Source organism: Macaca nemestrina, chromosome 14 (genome assembly GCF_043159975.1).
Source record: "Macaca nemestrina isolate mMacNem1 chromosome 14, mMacNem.hap1, whole genome shotgun sequence".
Taxonomy (NCBI): domain Eukaryota; kingdom Metazoa; phylum Chordata; class Mammalia; order Primates; family Cercopithecidae; genus Macaca; species Macaca nemestrina.
In genome coordinates this window covers 23,279,340-23,298,161 of record NC_092138.1, presented here as the reverse complement: position 1 = coordinate 23,298,161, position 18,822 = coordinate 23,279,340, and the positions used below count along the sequence as shown (strand labels likewise).

The 18,822-nt window shown below is 40.1% G+C and overlaps 1 protein-coding gene across 1 annotated transcript in view; it reads left to right on the top strand.

Moving 5' to 3' along the window:
- The window catches only part of LOC105498683 (RAR related orphan receptor B), a 194,067-nt gene extending 183,615 nt beyond the window's left edge, over positions 1-10,452 (top strand). Inside the window, exon 10 of the mRNA XM_011770940.3 lies at positions 5,610-10,452. Coding sequence (XP_011769242.1) covers positions 5,610-5,765 — 156 coding nt within the window. The 3' untranslated portion in view covers positions 5,766-10,452. The remainder of the gene's footprint in view (positions 1-5,609) is intronic.
- Positions 10,453-18,822: the final 8,370 nt, after the last annotated feature.

Here is an 18,822-nt window from a genome sequence, read left to right as displayed (position 1 = left end):
TCCCAGCTACTCGGGAAGCTGAGGCAGGAGAATTGCTTGAACCCGGGAGGTAGAAGTTGCAGTGAGTCGAGATCACACCACTGTATTCCAGCCTGTCAACAGAGCAAGACTCTGTCAAAAAAAAAAAAAAAAAAAAAAAAGACTCTGGTTACAACTCCAACTAGGTTAAGCAAAAGTATAAAAAATAAAAATAAAATAAATAATGAAGCAATATCTCACAGAACCCAAGGTTTAAAATGCAGCCATCAATCAGGAAAGTACTGGAATGATGAATTGGGAAGCCTTCCAAATTATTCATCTTACACACTTATCTCTCCATAGGTATCTACTTCATTCTTCTCCCTCTCTGAGTACCAGTTTTCTGTGCCTCCCTGGTTCACGTGATGAAATATGGCTAGTTCTTTGCTCCTTAGGTTACGGGTAGTTTCTGCTACAATTAGACAGCAGCTTGCTGACTCTCAGTCTGATTTCCTATTCCAGCCCCAGCTGAGTCAAGTGTCCACTTCCACTTTGGTCAGCCATGCCCAGGGTAGAAAGTACAGGCACTGCCACACAGATGCTAAGGATGGAGCCAGGATGGTGGGGGCAGGGCTTAGGACCTGGAAAGATATCTCAAGTTTAATGTTATAATTCGAATCCAACTAGATTTGGCTCAACAAAAACCAAAAACAAAAAAGAAAAAAAAAGAAAAAGAAACAAAAGAAAATCAAATGGACATGTGAAATTGCTGTGTTCAGCTTCACTTTATGTGTCCTGTTTTCATTAGTGCTCCTGAGGCTTCTTCCAATTTGATCAAACCATTGCTGGCTTCCTGGTTTAGGTTGGAGGGCACTTGGTGGCCTGGAAGCCCGCATGAACAAGATCACTAGTTTTACCCTCTGCATGTTCCATTTTTCTAACATCAAACGTACCAGTTACAAAATTGTGAATTTTCTCATAAAACCGCCCTCTGGAGAGAAGCATAGGATTATGATCTCTTCTCAAACAGCTGCTTTTTCTTCTTGGAGACCCCTGTAGGTCGAAGCTAAAGCTCCCTTCTCATAAGAAATGCTTGTCATAAGAAAGAGATGGGTGTGAAAATGCCTTTTGATAGACCCTCTGTCTACTTCTGCTATGGGGATTATTTAAACATGAAGGAATTTCACGATGATTTCAAATTGACTACCCCCTCCATCTCCAAGTGCTTCTGGATCACTTCCCCAGCTGTTTAAAAAGTTGTTGAGCTATTAACTGCTGTGGAGGCTGCTCTGAGCTCCCTTTGAAATGGGGGTCCCCTGGCTGCCGTGCATAATATTAATGAGCAGTAAGTGACTGCCTGCTGCTCTCTACACCAGGCTCTTCTGGGCTCTGACAAGTGCTGCTGCCGCCTCCGCATGGCCTCCTGGCCCACCATGCCTCAGAGTGATGGATGCCCCTGTCGGCACTTCTGTTTCCACGGCCGACTGGCTGCCTTGCAGTCAGCCTATTCCGAGAGCACGGACGCTGGGAGAGCTCTTTGCCTTCTCGGTGCTGTTTGCTGAAGCGGTCTGGGTGCTCTTTAACAGAAAGCAATTCCCACCATCCGGCCCATTCTACAGATGAGCAACAGGAACTAGATCCAAATTGCATAAAAGAAGGCAGAACTGGGTCCTGAACCAGACTCTTAAATCCCAGTTTTCTTCCAGGAAAGGAGGAAGAGTCCATATTAACATCCCAAAACCAGACACGTAATTAAATATTTCCAGGGCAAATGAGCAACTATAAAAGAGTTTCAGTCATCCTCTTATACATTTCATGTCCCACACCACCCTGTCACTAAAGGAGCCAAAAAATGCTTCAAGAATTGTTATACATAGGATTCTACATTGTGAGTCACAGTTAGTAAAATAAGCAACTTACTTGAATTGCTATAAGAGAATGAAAAATCAATATGATTTTGCTTTTTCATTTCAATAAACGTCAATGGCTGACTTTGCCATGCATTAACTTTTGGTTAATGACTCCACTTTTGGAGTTTGGTTCAGAGCTAAGCTGGCTTCCTGCCCTCCATGTCCTTTGACTGAAAAGCATGGCCTTGACTCTTCCTCTCCTGAAAGGAAGAGAGAGATCTCAGACTGTGGGAGTGGAAGCATGACAGCTACCACACAGATCACCACTGTGTGTCAGGAACCACTATAAAAAAATTTTTGTTGACTCACTTAATCCTCACAACCTCCCTCTGAGGCAGGGACTGTTATAATCGCCATCTGATGGATAAGAAAGCCGAGAGGTTAAGTGACTTGCCAGAGATCACATAGCTGTAAAGGACAGAAATAGGATTCAAACCCAGGCAGCCCAACTCCAAAGCCCATGTTCTTTATCAACAGACTAATCCTCTCTATGTAGTATTTGTGTATCACAGGGAACTCAGAAATTGCATTACTTGACCCCCACCAAACTAATAGCTCTAAGCATATGGAACCTTCCCTCTCTACATGTGAGAACTTCCATGTCTGCCTCCTGGAAAACCAGCTAATTCTACACATAGTTCATAGGACTGTTTCAAATTCAATGTATAATTAACTTTTTAAAAATTTTTTAAGGTACAAAGTCTTGCTATGTTGGCCAGGTTGGTCTCGAACTCCTGGCTTCAAGCTATCTTCTTGCTCCTGCCTCCTGAGTAGTTGGGATTACAGAACTGGGCCACTGTGCCTGGCTCAACTTTTCAATTTTGAAAACCAGTTGTAAATTTATAAAATTTGAACCCCGGAAGCCGTGTTTTTCAAAGTCGATCCCATGAACCCACTGCATCGGTGTCTGCAGGGAATGTTTGTTCCAAACATGGAGTCTGAGCTTCACCCAAACTCACTGCAACTGAATCCTCCAGGAGTAGGTCCCAGTAATCTGCATTTTTAAGAACTCCTCAGTCACTCTTATTGACAAGATTGACAATAATTATAGAGTTGCGTCTGGAAGTTTCAGGAGCTCTGCACATCATCAATTCAACTGCAGATGATTGTAGAAAGCGTTCAAAGCCACTCTGCATTCAACAGCTATTTCAGGGAGAATTACAATGTACAAGAACTGTTCCTAAATTCTTGTAGTCTCCTTCTGTGTGAGCCAGCTGGTTAAGAGAGTTTGAATAATTTCCCAAGCGACTCTAGTTAAGTGGACACTTGAACACTGTGTACCTATGAAAATATAGAAAAGACACAGTTTTCCACCCTGGACCCAAAGTGAGCCTTTCAGAATGGGACTCTGAATCATCTTTCTTTTTTGCTTAAAACCCTCTCAGAGAACATAACGTGAACTATGAGGGCTTACATAATCTGGCCATGCACACCTCTCTGGCATTACCTCACCCACTGCTCCAGCGACCCTGAACTGCCTTCGGTTCTTCCAGAGTGCCAAGTGCTACAGCATCTTTGCGCGTGATCCTAGGGCATGTTATGTATGTACCCTCTGCCCCAGTTCCTAATTAGCTCTCTCACTCTTCCATCAGAAGCTCATGACAGCTTCAATGTCACTTTCTCAGAGCAGCCTTCCCGGGCCTGCCACAAGTCAGAGCACCTTCTTCCATCCCACTTTTCCTCCCGCTATTCTTCCTTGGCACTCACCGCAGTTTTTCAGTCTGCTTTTGACTGTGTGGTAAACTTATTTCATCAGTCTCATCAAGTAGACTGGAAACAAGAGTCATAGTGTTTTGTGCATTCTAGTGTTTAACCAAGGTGCCTGCTACCTATTAGGCATGCACTTCCTTGTGGTGTATCAAGAATGAAAAAAAAATTCATAATGTTGGAGATAAAGTTTTGATTCTCAGTCTAAAATTTAGCATCCATTCTATTGACAAAGAGTCCTCATTTTTCATGTCTATCCCCGTCTTTAAATAGCAGTGGAGATGGTCAAGATTGGAAAGTCTGAACTCTAAACTTCTTTACATGTTCTAGATCCCTTTACTGAATGAGCCAACAGCCCTCATCCTGATGCTGTTTTTAAATTGCTCCTAGTATGGTTATATAGTCATTAATTGTTAAAAGGAAAGTTAATGAAAGAGTGGAAGTTACTGATTTTTAAAAACCACAAGGCAACTAATTATCTATTTCCTCTTTTATTTCAAAGGCTAAAATGGATTCTTGTCATTGAACAGGGTAGGGAATATGATGATGAGCCTAACTGGTGACGAGAATAGGTTTTGTTTAATTGTATTTTTCATCACTTTCGAGTGTGTCTTTAGTCAGCTATATGAGCTATCATGCTTACCTTTTATAAGAGTGTTCTCTACACAAGAACATTTCTCTCACAATAATTTAATCACAGTGACTTTTGTTTAAGCTAATTTTGACACAAAAATGATGGATTCGAAGTGTTCCTAAACTATAAGTGTGTTAAAAGCTGGAATTGTTCATCTCCTACGACCCACACAGCATTTAAATTATTATTAAACACTGTCTTCTGGGTATCTTAACCCCAAAAAATTACATCTTACATGATACGTATATCAAAACCTAACAAGTATAAGTGGATATCCTTCCACTCATTTTTAGAACACCTTCCTAAGGAAGCTGAGTGCCAGTGACCTCCCAAATTCTCCATGTGTTTCATATTATGCATTACAGTGGAAATGGATTAGAGAGCCACTATACAAGTGGGCTAGTGAGCTTGATAGCCAAGCAGTCCAGATTATTATAGATTACACCTCATACAGTTTGGTTGTATATCCCTAAATATTATCATCTTCCAAAGCTACAAATTCATGTCGCGAAAATCTATGGGAAATTACGGGTGATAATAGTGTTCACTAACAATTACACTTCACATCTCCAGTGTTCTTAACACTTTTATAGGAATTACCTCCCTCAGTCCACACAACAACCCAATGAAGTAGGTACTGTTAGTAAGCCCATTTTATGAATGAGAACACTGAGACACAGACAAAGTGACAGCTACGCCATTACTAAGCTCTTTTGGAACTCAGGTAGCCTGCCTACAGAGCACCCACTTGTAACTATTAAACTGGAAAACTATTAAACTAGAAAACCTCTCATAAATACTCATTTAAGAGCAATGAGGCCGGGCGCGGTGGCTCAAGCCTGTAATCCCAGCACTTTGGGAGGCCGAGACGGGTGGATCACGAGGTCAGGAGATCGAGACCATCCTGGCTAACACACTGAAACCCCGTCTCTACTAAAAAAAAAAATACAAAAAACTAGCCGGGCGAGGTGGCGGGCGCCTGTAGTCCCAGCTACTTAGGAGGCTGAGGCAGGAGAATGGCGTAAACCCGGGAGGCGGAGCTTGCAGTGAGCCGAGATCGCGCCACTGCACTCCAGCCTGGGCGACAGAGCAAGACTCCGTCTCAAAAAAAAAAAAAAAAAAAAAAAAAAAAAAAAAAAAAAAGCAATGAATCAGGGATCTTGGTCCTGTTTTCTTGCTTGCTTCCTTACTCTTTATTTTTCCATTAGGAGATGGAGTGGCGAGGGGCAGGGAGTACATTTTATTTTGTTTTGTTCTAAGAGAAAAAGCTGAAAGTGAGCCTTCTTTCTTTCTGAACATCTTTTTCCAAAGCCGTTTACCTTCATCTCGGGCCAGAAAGGACACTGATTCCACTAATGAGCTTCCCTCTCTATCTCCCTCTCTGTCTCTCCGTTCTGCAGTTAATAGCCAAGATACCAACCATCACGGCAGTTTGCAACTTGCACGGGGAGAAGCTGCAGGTATTTAAGCAATCTCATCCAGAGATAGTGAATACACTGTTTCCTCCGTTATACAAGGAGCTCTTTAATCCTGACTGTGCCACCGGCTGCAAATGAAGGGGACAAGAGAACTGTCTCATAGTCATGGAATGCATCACCATTAAGACAAAAGCAATGTGTTCATGAAGACTTAAGAAAAATGTCACTACTGCAACATTAGGAATGTCCTGCACTTAATAGAATTATTTTTCACCGCTACAGTTTGAAGAATGTAAATATGCACCTGAGTGGGGCTCTTTTATTTGTTTGTTTGTTTTTGAAATGACCATAAATATACAAATATAGGACACTGGGTGTTATCCTTTTTTTAATTTTATTCGGGTATGTTTTGGGAGACAACTGTTTATAGAATTTTATTGTAGATATATACAAGAAAAGAGCGGTACTTTACATGATTACTTTTCCTGTTGATTGTTCAAATATAATTTAAGAAAATTCCACTAAATAGGCTTACCTATTTCTATGTTTTTAGGTAGTTGATGCATGTGTAAATTTGTAGCTGTCTTGGAAAGTACTGTGCATGTATGTAATAAGTATATAATATGTGAGAATATTATATATGACTATTACTTATACATGCACATGCACTGTGGCTTAAATACCATACCTACTAGCAATGGAGGTTCAGTCAGGCTCTCTTCTACGATTTACCTTCTGTGTTATATGTTACCTTTATGTTAGACAATCAGGATTTTGTTTTCCCAGCCAGAGTTTTCATCTATAGTCAATGGCAGGATGGTACGAACTCAGAAATAAGTCTACAAAGGAATCAACATAATGTGTGGCCTCTGTATACAAACTCTATTTCTGTCAGTGACATCAAAGCCTTGTCAAGATGGTACATATTGGGAAGGGGGCAGTATATGGAGCCATTTTCCTGTTTCAAGAATTAGGCCACAGATAATATTGCAAGGTCCAAGACTTTTTTGACCAAACAGTAGGTATTTTCTATTTTTCACCAGAACACACTTTTTTTGTTTGGATTTCCAGTTGTGAAGGAAGCTTGATTTCAGTGCTTATTGTGTCTTCAACTGAAAACTACAATCCGTGGATTATGACTACCAGCAATTTTTTCTAGAAACATTAAAAGAATAAATCAGAACCCAGGGCAACAATGCCATTTCATGTAAACATTTTCTCTCTCACCATGTTTTGGCAAGAAAAGATAGAAAGAGAAGACCTAAAGTAAAGAAGTAATCTTTATATTCCTTCTCTTTAATACCTTTATTAGGAAAAGTGGCAATAAAGGAGGAGGCGTATTATAAAATGCTATAATATAAAAATGTAGCAAAAACTCGACAGATTAGAAAAAAAAGATCTGTGTTATTCTGGAGATCTAATGTACCCCAAAGGCAAAACTAATTCCTATGCAGTTTACAATTATATCATCCATTTACCCTAGAATTTTTTTTTTAGCAATTTTTAGAAGTAAAGAATACAAGGATGACATTGGGATCGGAGATTTTAGACTTCCTTGTACAAATTCTCACTTCTCCAACTGTTCACCAATGAAATTAATCATAAGAAAAGCATATATTCTAAGAAATTTGTTCTGCCTGTGTCCTGGAGACCTATACCTTTGGTATTTTCTGATTCAAAATAAAACTTAAAAAAAAAAAAAAAAAAAAAAACTAGGAGAGAAGTTTGTGTATAAGACAATGACAATTATGGTCTCCTGTAAGCATATCCCAGCCACCAACTCCTAAAGAACTGCCCTTTTCTCCTTGCTAAACACACACACACACCTGCTTTGTAAAGTTTCCATCAGTGGAAACTTTGATTATTATTTTTTTTAATCTCTGTGCTCTCCTGAAGTTCATGGTTGAGCAGCATCTCCAAGATACTACAGAACTCTTGATTGATGATCAAAACAGTAGTGTCGCCTTTTCCTTTTAGAAAACGGAACATTTTCTCACCTCATGATTGATGAATTCTAAACCAATGGGGAAAAACAAAAAGGCTTTAAAATAATGAATCTGTTTCTCAACTACTGTTATATTCAATTAATTTAACTACATTGAACCAAATTACCTTTGGTTCTAAGAAGACAGCTGTAGACTGCTTATTATGCTGCTACAGGGACTCAATTCTTTTTGGTGTAAATGTCACTCCTGCTAGCTCTTTGTATAAAGAATTAATTCCCAGAGTCATATTTCCTTCTAATGGAAAGATTACTCTACTGATTGCTAGGAAAACAGGGTAATGGAAGGCACTCAATTAAACCAAGCCATTTCCAAATGCAATGTATGTTTTATGATTGGCTTGTGATAGGCGATGCTTCATGTGTCTACTTGGTGTTTCCCTTTGAGCTTTGAACTTATGTCAAACTTTGTTTTCATTGTTCTGTTGGCCTGGTGTTTTCCATTGTCAGCCTGTAATTCCTGCTCAGTTGCAGAGGGAATTATTTATTTCCTCCAATTTACCTTAGAGGATTTAAATTGGCTCAATTGATGAAGTGGCTCAGAATTTTTTCCTCCCTTTTCCCATGGGTGATATAGGAAAAAGATTGTTCCCCACATTTACCTTGGGAGGTACTGCTTTTGAATTTGTGTTGTTTCCACTAGTGTAAGCATTTCATTGGGACAGCATGGACCTTTTGAAGCTGGGAGGAAGGAAACAGAGCTAGCATCTGAACCAGAACAAAACAATGGCAACCAGGACGTACTCAGCCCACTTAGTTGAGAGAAGAGATCTCTAGTTTGGGTTACAGTTGCCCAACCTTCCCTTAAAAGAGAATCCAGTCATGTTTTCAATGGTAAAAAGCCTTAAAAAGCTGCCCTTCGAAGATCTCCTATGACTGTATGTCAAGGTATTTTGTACCTACAATCCCAGAACTTTGTTCCTTCCCCATGAGGACTAACAAATGTTCACAATACTCATGATCAAGTGTGCACTGGAAGAAAAAAATCCACAATCTGGGCTTCTCACTTCGTGCTTCATAAATGACAATCACTGCTCGATGCAGATGTTGCACTGTGTCCACTCAGGGATGTTTCATTTAAAAAAAAAAATACATCAAGAAGGAGGAAAAAATTAAAAACGGGAAAATGACAACAAAACGTGAATGGCATACATTAACTATGCCGCTGAGAGCACCTCTCTGACAAGGCTTTCAGGCCAACAAGCAGTAACTTCATGTCATAAACTGGACTGAATTATTTGGACTTGCTGAAAAGTTGCATCCAAGTAAGGACAACTTGGTCTCATTTTTTAAACTCCGCTAAGAGCCAAATAATCTAGCTGTCCCATTCTGAGGAATTTTTATCTCCCTGCAAATCCAAACTTTTCTATACAAATCCTGAACAAGGAAATTACAGAAATCTAACTGGCATTAGATAAAATGGACAAGGGAGGTGAAACTAGGTGAATTCAAACTTCAGTGTATTTGTGGTCCATAAAAAAAAAGGGAAATTTTGGAGGGAAAATATAACAGGAAAGGATTCCAAATCTGGGTTGACACCCACATATACCTGTACTGTCCATGACTCAGCTAATCTTTGTGCCCCTTGTTCTGTGGCTCCTTTTCTGTTTTGAGACAGATCTTGTTCAACATGTTGCTCAGGCTGCAGTGCAGTGGCATGAGATCTCGGCTCACTGCAACCTCTGCCTCCTGGGTTCAAGTGATTCTCCTGCCTCAGCCTCCCGAATAACTGGGATTACAGGCACATGCCCCTACACCCGGCTAATTTTTGTATTTTTAGTAGAGATGGGGTTTCACCATGTTGGCCAGGCTGATCTTGAACTCCTGACCTCAAGTGATCCACCCACCTTGGCCTCCCAAAGTGCTAGGATTACAGGCATGAGCCACCCCGCCCTGCCTTCGGTGGCTCTTTTATCCCCCAAAGACTGAAAGCTGAAGGTGGAGATGTTCTCCACAAACATACCCTGTCTGAATTTCCCTTGTTTTAGCACTGCGTTCAGGGCTCTGGACTAAAGTACCTCGGAGTAGGTAAAATCAGAGACTATAACGATCTCCTGAGTGATTAGATTTCTTTGGTAGATTCTAAGAGATCTTAAATCATCATAAACTCTGCATATTAACAAGAGGTCCCAGGGAGGTGTCAGTACATTTCCTATCGTAGCTGCCTTGTTCAAAGCGTAACTTCACAGCAGTCAAGTTAAACTGTTTGTAGAAAACCACAGAGATCAACTCATGCTCACTCTCTACAATGCAATGTGTCCCAGGCTTGAAGGCAAAAAACAAGTCTTGGGTCCCAAGGACAACCTAACACTTACCAGCTTTTTTTCAAAAACAGCAATCAGATGCAAATAATGGCAGTGTTGTTCTATGTTCTTTGTTTCCGTTCATTATAGAAGCAAGGAAAAAGTCTACTTCTATTGGAAATTAGAAGAAATAATTTCTTCCTGACTCTTTTTTTTTTTTTCTATAAACTTTTATTTCCAAGGAAGCTGCTACAATTGACAGTCAATTCAGGCCATGGATGTCTGTGCCCTGACAGAAGCACCGTCCAACAGAACAGCAATAATTTTAAAGTGTGCTTCTGTAGTGAAACTCTGCACAAAGTCCCCTGCATAAAGAAGAGGGGAAAGCCTACCATCTGCTTTAGACGAAGTGCTATTTCATGTTCTGTTTCCAACTGCCAGTATAAGCAGCAACTAGAGTAAAGACCTGATGTGGGAAACTATGAGGGTCTTTCAAAAAAAAAAAAAAAGCTGACACTCTATTCATTTTTGGCTCTCAGGACCAGAGGGTACAGGGTAGAGGGTAGTTTACCATTTAAAGCAGGGGCTGAAAATTCGAAAGCCTAAAAGGGCCGGGGGGCTTAATGCAAATGGGTGAAGCAGCCCAGTGACAAGCTGGCCAGGAAATGCCCTGTGGAAAAAGGGACATCCACGATTTAGCTGAAGCTGAATGCTGCTAGAGCTTCCGAATTTTATAAAGTCTCTGAAATTATACATAATGGCAGTTGATTCAGAGCTTAGTGCAGACCAAACAAATACATCACTGAGCAGAAGAGGGCCCGTAAATGGTCAGCTTGCAGCCTCTGGTTTAAAGCAACATCGCATCTGGGACCAGCTCAACAGCAGCAAGTCCGGCCAGATTCAACCCTGGGCGATATTAGAACGATATTAGTTTTGGAAGGAGGGGATGGAGATCTTCCCCTTCTGATACCTATTTTGTTTTCATATGTGATTGTCACAACTAGAGGATATAACAGGAGGTCAGTTTACAAAATAGCCAACAGTCTAAAAATGAAAACAATTCAATTTAGTGATGGCTTCTAAAAGGCACTTCAACTTGTCTTGCCCACACTCCCTTCTTCATAGAGCCAGGGGGCTAGATTTCTTGCCACTTTTTTCTGAAAGGCAAATACGTGACTTTGATTCTTTTGGGTCTCGACGTGTTTCTTTAACTGTGTGATTTCAATATCTGTGACAAGTGTTTCTTTTCCCTTCGTCGTATGTGAAGAATCTATTCTATAGTCGTGATCATGTAGTCCTCCATTGTTTGGAAGTGCAGACCGTGGACCTATGCAGCAGATGGGGGTTTTCTATTTGTGCACTTTTTTCCTAAGCTGCTGAAATTCCTCCGATGTGAATGGGCCATAGCAATCTTTGCCTCCTGCGTGACCATAAGCATGGCCTCCAGTGGATCAGAGAAAGCAGCTCAGTGATTGTTCTCATGGCCAAAAATAAAGCACAAGGGTTACCGGAATTGAATGAGCCCCGCTCAGGGCCGCACGGGGCATCTGCACCCCAGCTGGGCAGCACGATCCTTGTATTCAACTATACTCTTCTGGCGGTGGTTGGTGGCAAGCATTTCGCGTGCCTCTGTCACAACCATACCGTAGACACACATTAGGTATGTCTGGAAAGCTACAAATCCCACATCCAAGCACAGTGCCGTCTGCTTCATCTGATTAACACACACACAAGAAAGAAAAATTACACCCACAGAAAACTGAGTATGTATTGTAGAAATGTAGAGGAAAAATAAAAATATTTTTTCAAATGTAATTACTTTTAATATATGCTTGTGGAAGGTCTAATACAATGTATGCTGTCTCTGTAATTTTTGCTGTAAATAACTGGAGACAGTGAGTACACTGATTTTTCTATGTCTCTGTTTAAGCATAAGACTTTGTAACAATTTTTTTAGAGGGGGAAATCAACAAAGAGCAAATATGTACTTGCTTCCTTTCTGCGTGTTATGTACTTCTCAATTTTTTAATGGAAACTGGTTGTAACAGTTTAAGCATCTTGACGGGTCATTGGTGTTAAGTGTATGCTTCTTTTTGTAATATGACTGAGAAAGGGACAGGGCTGTCAATTAAATCTGCTCCAAAGAGTTTGTATTGAAGATTGGCCTAAGACCTGCAAACTCCATCTCTAACTAGACAATATGAAAAAGGAAAATTTAAAAAAAAGAAAAAGTTGCCTGAGTTAAGTCATCTTTCCTTGTAGCAAATGGCTTTGTCCAAATCCTTTCTGCATGGAATAGCCTAAAGAAAACAAACTCCGCTTTCTGATGAACAAAATATTTTTGTACACATTTATTTCTTATTAATAACCTGAGGTCAGACCACACATTTGCTGAAGCCATAACTGACCTTCACCAAATAAATGTTGTAAAGAACCTGGGGGAGGGTTGGGGAGAGACTGAGAGGGAGGAAAATTCAAGGTGTCATGAGCTATAGCAACACAGGCAGGAGCAAGTTGTTGAAACTGATGCTTTTCCTGCATCCCAAATATGACTTTAAAAGGCTAGTATTTTATGATGATCGATTTATAATAATAAAAAGATATTTAGATTTAAATGAGACATTCCAATATTTTTGAAATCCCTGACAATGCTTCCTTGCTTTTAGGATTGAGAGAAATGATTTTCATATACTTCCAACGTTCAGAGATTTAATGTTTTCACCTCAGCTCCAGCCTACACTTGTAAAGTCAAGAGCGACTCTAAGTCCTGTGAAACCTTGGGCTGCCTGGGGCTTGGCTGTGCCCATTAACCTACTGCGCCTGGGGGGCAGCATGGGAGGGGTACAGTTTGCATCTCATTAGCATGCACACCACTGTTGGCAATGCATAAAAGTTGTGTTGCCACAAGTATGTAAAATAAAAATATTCACTCTAAAAAGCATAATAATTCTACTTTTTTAAAACAATAATGTCTCTTATAGTCACCATTGATTTTTCTGGAGTTTAATTACATTATTACCATGTATTCTTATTGGCCTGTAGAGGCAAAAGGCAAATCACAAATAAACCCAGTGACATATATAGTTTTAAAATCTACAATTTTCTGATCTCTCTCTCCTTGTTTAATATATAAGCCCTAATTTCTGTGTATGTGAGTAAAACTGCAGCCTGAGTCATTTAGGAAGTAAGCATTGAGTTTTTTTAATTATAAATATACTAGAATAAAACAGCACTCCCTAACAATTAAAAAAGAGTTTTATATTACTTTAGAATGTAATAAGTTTTTGTCCTTATTTTATGTCCTGTAAATTATTAGTTCAATACTGTTAGCATTCCCGGATAATGCACACATGATTTCTGAATGTTTTCTGTAAATGACAATCAATGTTTATGAAGTTCCCTCCTTTAATGCTGAACAAAATTAAAAGAAGAAAAAGAAAAAAGGACTTGCCTAATGGTTTTCTTTCCTCCCCACCCCAATTCCCACTCTCACCCTTGGGAACAACGAATGGGTAGAAAAGATAAGATTCAGCTTTGAAAACATTACCCCATGGGTTCTTACCTACAGAGTTTTCCTTTTTCTAGTAAGTAATGGTTAATTTTTTTTTTTTCAGGAAATTCTTGTGTCCTCAGGGACCTGGCCTGTGTTGGAAATATTCATTGAGAAAAGACTCAGAGTCCATGCTAGCCAAATAGCTTACCAAGTTACAATTAAAATGAGAGCAGCGTCTCTCAAAGATAATAACTCTCTTTTTCTCAGCACTTTAATAAAAGGAAGCCCCAGCTAGCAGAACCATAAGCAACTCCCTCGCAAGCACTTTTTGAAATAACGTGCAGCAGGTTTGAAATGGATGTGACAATCCCTACATCTGATGAAAGCTTTCAGATAATTAATGATTAAGTCTCTGGGTCTAATTTTTTTTTGTTTTGAATCAAGCTGCTCCACTACCAAAATCAATGCCCACCAACATATGAATGCTCTGAATCTCATTTGGAGCTGGATTAGGGAGCATTGAGGATAATCACAGACTCATAGTGATGTTGAAAAAGGTAGCTCCAAGAGAGGTCAGCAATTTTTCAGGTGCTTGGAAGTTGCTGCAGATTGGGGTCCCCAGAGCTGAAATGCTCCAAGTACAGTAGTTTAAAGCAACATTTAACAGATTTTAAAAGTAAAAGCACTGATGCAAGTGACAGGACGAGCCCTGGAAACCCTTCTGTAAAGTTTCTTCAAACCTTTGCTGGTCTTTGGAACCAATGAAAAGATTTCCAGTATGTTTCAAGCCATATCTCTACTGAAGACATTCAGATCCCATGTGGCTCTGCTGAGAGATTACAGAAACAGAGAACTGCACTGATGGTTCTGTGAGAGCACCATGTAGGTCCCTTGGTTTATAATGAGGTCTTCAAGTGTCTAGTCAGAGATGGCAAACATGTTACCTCAACCTATCCCAGGCCCATGTCAATTGTCGTCAATGACTGGTCCTAGAACTCTCGGCTAAAAAGTCATCTAAAGGTTTTTCAGAAACCTAGATCTATGCAGCATTGCAATACAAGATAAAACTTATCATTTTAAAATTCAGCTTGGACCATATAACATGATAATTATTAGCTTTTGATAGAGTTATCAAAAATTATAAATTAAGCCCATTTTATGCACAAAGCTTTGTTCTGTTCACAGATCCTCTTCTTTACTTAAAAGCAAGTCCTGGCGACACACTCCCACAATCACACTAGGCTAGTGTGCACGAGGCATGGCAACTATCAAAGGTATAGCCCCGGTGTGGCATATATTCCAGGTGGCAGCTGCTCCTTGATCCATTTAGAGAAGAGGCAGAAGTGAAGTGAAACTTCTAATAACATCTTGGCAGTGAGGTGCCTCAGATCACAAAGCCACCATGCTATAAGTTTTCTCTCATTGTTTTCTGAACTTGAACTTGCTAAGCTTAACTGGTTGACTCAATATTATTCCAAGAGACTGTAAAATTCTTGACAGCTGTGTCTCAGAGACCTTTAAACCACCCGGGATCATGAGGTAGGCCATGGCATGGTGGCACTCAATAAATGTGTCAACTACATTTATTGGAGTCTGCTCTCCTTTTCTACTTCCAGCTTCCCAACTATTAGCTGTGATTTCACTGATTTTGCCCTTGAGAAAATCACCCTCCAGCAGAGTCATCAGACATAGACATGCTTTTCACCACAAGCAATGAGAAGGAAAGTGGTGGCCCATTGGCAATGGACATTGAAAGAATGGTCTTTCCCTTTCTCCAAAGATTTAGCCAAAAGCAACAAGAGAAGGAGCTTGATATTAGACATATCTTCTCGGATTTTCACGGAAGACTCAGCTGGGCAGGAAACAAGAAACAGAGAGATCTGGGAGGCTAATGTGTAAAGCAAATTCGGCATCAAAGCCTGGTGTTGGCATGCCCTTCTCCAACTTTCCAGTCTGGTTTGATCAAATCACAAAATCTCAGTCAAAAAGTAGAGAATCTGGATAACTGATTACTTACTGAAGTATATCCCTGCCCAGGTAAGAAATTTTAGAAAAGGTCCTACTTTTTAAGAGATGGAAACCATTATATCTGTGATCATATGTTCTGTTACAGCAGTCAAAACAGCAGATGAAATGTCATTTTAGATACCTATCTAGTCGCTAGATGCCTTGCATGTGGCTAGAAGATGAAGGAAGCAAGAAAGAACATGCAGGATTACACAGCAGATTTACATGGGCTAGGCCTACCCACACTTCATCACCCAGAATTAATCCCATAGCACCACAGCAGTGGAAGGGGCTGAGATACATAGCCTAGTTAGTTCTGTGTGCCCACAGAGAAAAGTAAACAGGGTTTAGGGAACAGTTAGAAGTCCTGACCCAAATATGAAAGAAATTCAGGAAAGTCTCTAATTTCATCTTCCATCAGATACTGCAACAAACATGTATTCAACTTATTTATTCAACAAGTATTTATTGACCCACTACAACGCCAACCAAGTCACTGATAATGCAATCGTGAAATATGACAGGTACAGACTCTGCCCTCATGGAATCTATGGTCTGGGTCCAAGAAAGGTGGATATACAGAGGAAAAAGATATAATATAAATAATTATAAAGAGTGACCCTTATTACAACTGCTACACCAGCTACAGACAAAATCATAAGATGTCACTACAGATTATCTGTTATTTTCTATTTAGCTCTACTCTTGAACTCATTATCACCCACCATAGCCCATTTGGTTTTTTAATAATGTTAATTGTTTAATTAGTTTCTTAATAGTGAGATAAAATCTTTCCTCTCATATCTTTTCCCCAGGTTATAGCTAGTTCTGCTCATTGAGACTAAGCAGAGCAAGTGCATGTCCAAACCTATCTCTGTCTTATTAACTCACACGCCTATCGTGGGGTAGGGGGGAGCGGGGAGGGATAGCATTAGGAGATATACCTAACGTCAGTGACAAGTTAATGGGTGCAGCACACCAACATGGCACATGTATACATATGTAACAAACCTGCACACTGTGCACATGTACCCTAGAACTTAAAGTATTTAAAAAAAAACCTTCAATAAAATTGATACATCTTTCAGTCCTTGCTCGCAGTCTGGTTGTTTGCACAATAAAAATTCTCCCTTATCCCTGCTATCCCTCACAATTTAATCTGCTCATAAAAACAAGTTGTGTTCATTTGAAGAACATCATCAGAACAACCAGGAACACAGATTCTTGACACGGAGACCAATCAGTGATCCTGTCTATGTCATCGATGCCAGTCATACCCATTTAGAACATGGTTTTTGCAGGCACTTGTGTTACAATGTAGGTTTTATTAATATTCAGGTATTGTGAAGCCAGGAGATCAGGAGACAATTACCATTGAGAAGATAGTTTGTTACTCACAGTTTCCAAGAGAAGGGGACATGCCACACCACACGGGGCACAAGCGGAAGCACCGGTGTAAGTGCCAGGAGGCAGAGGGAAGAAGGGAGACATGTGGGTAAGACCCTTTATTGTGGTTGTGAAAAGGAACAGGTAAAGTAGACTAAGGAGGTTTAGGATTGACTAATTTGAATAATTTCAGTTGACTCTGTGGTGTGGTGGCTGTCTCTAGTTGTTTAGTACTTGGCTCTAGGCGATTAGGCAAGGGGGCTAATGTCACCCTGTGTGAGAGCTCAATAAAGATAGTGGGGAGTATGGACTCTGGATTGGTGAATTTGCATTCAAAAAGTGGGCTCAGAGGCAAATAATTAACTGTCTCAAGGAACCGAGTAGCCCTGGAAGGGGCAGTCTTTCCTGCATCAGTGAGGCCTACGATGTCAAAGCACCAGGATAAAAAGATGCTCAACACAGATTGATTTGTGCATGTTGGCCCATGGTGGGAAAATACCTGATCTCAAACCTTATGTATGAAGAATAAAGGAATATCTGTCCATCATGGAAGAGAATTTTTTTGAGAACTTCATCTGTACTTTTCCTCCTTTATTTTCCCTCCTCTGACATACCTAAGCCTCTTTGTACTTCCTTTCCTCAAGGACTTTCACTGGGTAGAAAGCTGACTCCCAGGCTCCTGAGGGCTTCGCAAAGATTACTGTGTCTCACATGGGGCACCAAAGAGAAGAATTTTCAATCCGCAACGTTTGGATCCTGAAGGAATATGCAGTGATTAAGATGACTCTAGAACACAGGCACTTAATCTCAATTTCTAGATACCACAGAGGCCTCCAGTGTGAAGAGGGTATTTGTTTATTAACTCATGCAGATTTCCCAGGGATCGAATGGCCCACTGTGTATTTAAACATGAACCAAAAGAATTTACAACACCTTCTCTCAGCAAGGTAAAAATATTTAACCAGGAGGATGAAGAAGGGAATTAAGAATTCCTTTACAGCTCCAAGTGGCAGCAGAAGAGACTCACCAAATGGCAGGACAAGTTCTACCCGAGCTGTGAGCCATACTGAGCTACCACCTGGTATCATCTAGACTGTTAACAACTTCCTCCTCTGTACTTTCCATCCTCACCACATGTTACAAGCCTAAAGTCCTGCAGTCTTCAAACTTGCTTGGCTTTAATGCCATTTGGATTTTCCCCCTTTGGAAAGATTAAACATTATTTTAAGGTGGGATGGGTTGGAAGTAGGCGAGTGGAGAGAGAAGAGTCAGGAAAGACTTTCCCAAAATAAATAGCAACTCTCACGCCCCTCAGTTGCCGGAAACTTTTTCTTCTCAAACCACACATCCACATCATTGGCTAGAGAATTCTTGTTCATTACACCTCAAAATTCCCTGCACACATAGTAGACAATCTAAAAACGTGACATACACAGAAACTTGATTTTTTTTTCTTGTGCTTAAAGCCATTAAGCCCTAAAATGTTTCTAGTCTTGAAGAAAAAAGTCATAAAAACGTTTGCTATTAAAATAATCCCTTGGCACAGATCTTAATTCTACATCTTCCAACTAAAAGAAAATCTTCACGTTTACTGATTTTTTTAATCAAATGAATTATTTCAGGATAACAGGGAGGGGGCTCCAAGTTTTCTCTATTTAAATTCTCCTTTTGAAAATACCATTCCTCCCTGAAGTTAGGATTTTAAATTCTAAAAGTAATTTTAATCTAAACTTGTGGAGACCTCAATTCTCAGATGGTTGAATGACCATCTGAGAGTATTTTGGGGGAAATACTAATTTATTCCTTAGTAAAATTTAAATATCTTTTTTACATAGATTCAAGGTAGCAGTTAAACTGCTCTTTCTAATTCACATTCCAGAAAAAAAGAGTTCCAGATGCTTACAGTTTCATCCGGCTTCCACCTTGTACCTTGCTCACACATTCCCCCCCACCCTGGCAAGAACAAATGCCTGCCCAATCGCTGTCAATAAACTGCACAGGAAAATACTCTTCAAAAACAGACTTTTCAAGGAAAGAGCCCAGACGTTTGATCAATACAACCAG